Source organism: Panthera leo, chromosome C1 (assembly GCF_018350215.1).
Source record: "Panthera leo isolate Ple1 chromosome C1, P.leo_Ple1_pat1.1, whole genome shotgun sequence".
NCBI lineage: Eukaryota > Metazoa > Chordata > Mammalia > Carnivora > Felidae > Panthera > Panthera leo.
The window spans coordinates 93,770,812-93,774,326 of NC_056686.1; the positions used below are offsets into that span (position 1 = coordinate 93,770,812).

Consider the following 3,515-nt stretch of genomic DNA (forward strand, 5'->3'; position numbering starts at 1 on the left):
GTCTGGCCAGAGTCGGGTTTTGGGCCCAAAGAAGGCCCAGGCCTCCTGACTTGAGAGGATGAACTGGAGGAGGCAGGGTAAAGACTTCCTTCTCCGCCTTTTGGGGGAAACCGGCTCTGCTCTCTTGTCCTGGGAACTTGGTGGGCGGAGCAAGGATCCCCTCTCCAGAGGGCAGTTCCTCAAGTGAGCCTGCCGCCACCACCGCCCTCCTTGGGGAGGCCTGGGATCTGGGCACACATCTTAGGCACTGCTGCTCCCACCCCGGCTGTCCCCCAGGCTTCTGGCCAGTTCCTCATGACTCAGTGGCAGCTGAACCCCAAGGCAGGTGGACAGGTTCATTTTCCTGGAGCGGCACTCTGAGGCCCTGGTGCACACCCTTCCCACGCTCAGGATCGCCAGCCTGTGTGCAAATTCACAGAGATGGGAGTGTTTCTGCTTGCTTCCCGCCCAGGGAAGGCACTGGGGAGCAGGAGCTCAGGCAGATGCCGCCTTCCCAGGCTGCAGGGAGATGCTGGAGTCTCTGGGAAAGAGTGTTCCTGCCCCGAGGTCTGCTGGGTCCTCTCAAAGACAGAGCCCTCACATCCCTCTCCCTTCTTTCTCCCCGGTTCCATTGCCTCCACAAGCAGAACGAGCACTGGACGAGAAGGTAGGTGTGGGTTCCAGCACCGGCCGTGTCACCGTTTCTGGGTAAGTCGCTGTCCCTGGGTTTGTTCACCTGCAACATGGGAATGATGATCCAATCTGCTCTCCCGGTTATTTTGAGATGCAGTGAGATAGTGTTGGTGAAAGAGCTTTGGAAAATTTAGGCAACGTGACACAAGTGTAAGATATTATTATTAAACAACCCGAGCACGTACTCACGGCTCCCAGCAGTCCCCGGCCTTTTAATATGCCTCCTCTTGGGAAGACCAAAGCCAGGGCTCCTTCACCTTTAATGTGGAAATGAATCACTTGGGATCTTATTACAAGAATTCTGACTCAGTAGGTCCGAGGTGGGCTTCGATTCTGCATTTCCTTGCTCCCAGGTGATGCCAATACTGCCGGTCTTGGGGACCACAGGTGAGCAGCAGGGACCGCCCCTCATGGAAAAGGAGAATGAAATCTTCCGACAGTTGGTTGAGAAGAAACAGCTTAGAAACTATGGCGGAAGTATGGGTTGATTCAAACAGCTTGTGGTCAGAGATGGCCTGCTGTTCCCAAAGGATGGACTTTGGTCTTTGGAAAAATGGAGAGCAAGAGGCAGGGAGGAGAGAGAGAGACTGTGAGGGTGGGGAGAGAGAGACAAAGAGACACGGGGAGACTCAGGGAGCCAAGGGGCCCTGGACAAGTCACTTCCTGGACCTCTCCGTGGAGCAGCCACCATTGGTCTTACTAAGAGAGTCTGTGCTGCCCATTCTTGAGCCCGCACTGTTGAGGATTTTGTCGATTTCACCAGGGATGTTTTGCTTCTCCTCATTCTCAGTCTCCCGATGGTAGAAGTAGTTAAAGTTGGAGACAATGACAGGCACAGGGAGGGCAATAGTGAGGACCCCAGCGATGGCGCACAGAGTGCCCACAATCTTTCCCCCAGGGGTGGTTGGGCACATGTCACCATAGCCCACAGTTGTCATGGTGACCACTGCCCACCAGAAGCCATCAGGAATGCTGGAGAAATGGGACTCTGGCTCATCCACCTCGGCAAAGTAGACCGCGCTGGAGAAAAGGATGACCCCGATGAAGAGGAAAAAGATGAGCAACCCCAGCTCCCGCATGGAAGCCTTCAGCGTCTGGCCCAGGATCTGCAGCCCCTTGGAGTGCCGGGAGAGCTTGAAGATGCGGAAGACGCGCACCAGCCGGATGATCCTCAGGATGGCCAGGGACATGTTCTGCTGGGTGCCGGGCTCTGTCTCCTGGACCAGCTCCGTGATGAGCGTTGCAAAGTAGGGGATGATGGAGATGATATCGATGATGTTCATGATGTTCCTGAAGAAGTCGGTCTTGCTGGGGCAGACCACGAACCGGAGCACCAGTTCAAAGGTGAACCACACGATGCAGGTGGACTCTACCATGAAGAAAGGGTCAGTGAACATGGTGTGGGAGAGGATCGCCTTGCTCGCGTTGAGGCTGGGGTCTCTCACCACCTTCAGCTCCCTCTCCTCCCGGAACTCTGGCAGCGTTTCCAGGCAGAAGATGGTGATGGAGATGACCACAACCAGCACAGAGACCACGGCCACCCCCCGGGCAGCGCTGGAGCTCTCGGGGTACTCGAAGAGAAGCCAGAACTGCCGGTGGAAGTCATCGGTGGGGAGCAGTGTCTCAGGGTCTTTGATGAAGCCTTCATCCTCCCGGAACTGGTCCATGGCCTCGTTACCCAGCTCATAGAAGGAGATCTCATCGGCAAAGACATCAATGGGGACGTTGGCGGGGCGCCGGATTTTCCCACCTGATTGGTAATAATACAGGATGCCATCAAAACTGGGCCTGTTCCTGTCAAAGAAATACTCGTTTCTCATGGAGTCAAAGAACTGCATCCTTTTGTCCCGGTCTCCCAAGAGGGTGTCTGGGAACTGACTGAGGGTTTTGAGCTGGGTCTCGAACCTCAGCCCGGCAATGTTGATGATCACCCGTTGGTTTCCTTCATTCAAGACCACTGGCTCAGGCCCTGGGGAATCGACATAGCCGCCTGCGAGCTTGGAGAAGGCCGTCTCATGGTTGGTGCTGTCACCGATGAGGATCCTCCAGTTGGAGAAGGGGCTGCTCCCAGGCCGGCCTTTTGGGCTGGTTGGGTCAAAGTCTGTGGCGTAGCCTGGCTCTTCCTGGATTTCGTCTGCATTATCAAAATTGACCAGAGCAACCTCCATTTCTTTCCAGCCACACACATCCATCCTAGGGGAGTCAGGAAAGTAGCATGAAGACCCTCAGTGTTCCCTGCGTGCCTCGAGCTGTGGAGAGGAAGAAGGTCATTATGCAGGAAGCAGGATCATGGCCTACCCATGGGTTAGTAATGACATTTTTAGCCTGGGAAAGAACCTCATGGCTGCTGGGGCACCGTTCTTCTCTCGAAAGCCACTCACACCCCCCGAGCTTGCACACATGAACCACTAGACGCAATTGCAAAGGAGCCTGGCCGAGAGGGAAACACTTCCTCCAGCCAAGGAGGGTCTCCGTACAGGACGGCAGACAGAGGCCATAATGAAAGAGGAAGTCAATGCTTCTTAATAACCGAGTAGGTCATTTTGTGTTTGGATGACGTCCGCCAGTTCCCCCAACGCTTTTCCGTGCCACCTCAGCCAGCTTCTTTCTCTCACGCTTTGCACATTCCCCCTTAGCTCTACCGCTCCCTCCTGGGCCAAGCGCTGGGGCGAGTGGGGTAGAAGAACCCAGCTGATTCTGCTGGGAAGGGAGAATGAGAGGACGGAGGTGGGTGGGCAGCAGACGGACCCTCTGCAGCAGTGCATGCAAGCTGTCTGGGCCCGAGCCCCTCCTCTGTAATCTGGGCCCGAGCCCCTCCTCTGTAACTGCCAGGGCTGTTTGGA

General features: G+C 55.8%; 1 protein-coding gene across 1 annotated transcript; it reads right to left on the minus strand.

Annotated features, from left to right (window-relative positions):
* Nucleotides 1-1,261: 1,261 nt before the first annotated feature.
* KCNA10 (potassium voltage-gated channel subfamily A member 10) lies at nucleotides 1,262-3,153 on the minus strand. The gene has a single exon (XM_042951951.1). It carries the CDS (start codon nucleotides 2,862-2,864, stop codon nucleotides 1,329-1,331), a length of 1,536 nt encoding a protein of 511 aa, XP_042807885.1. The 5' UTR covers nucleotides 2,865-3,153; the 3' UTR covers nucleotides 1,262-1,328.
* Between the last annotated feature and the right edge of the window lie 362 nt (nucleotides 3,154-3,515).

What these genes read in the sequence shown, in the direction of transcription:
- KCNA10 (XM_042951951.1), bottom strand. Translation starts at nt 2,864, where the DNA reads ATGGATGTGTGTGGCTGGAAAGAAATGGAGGTTGCTCTGGTCAATTTT.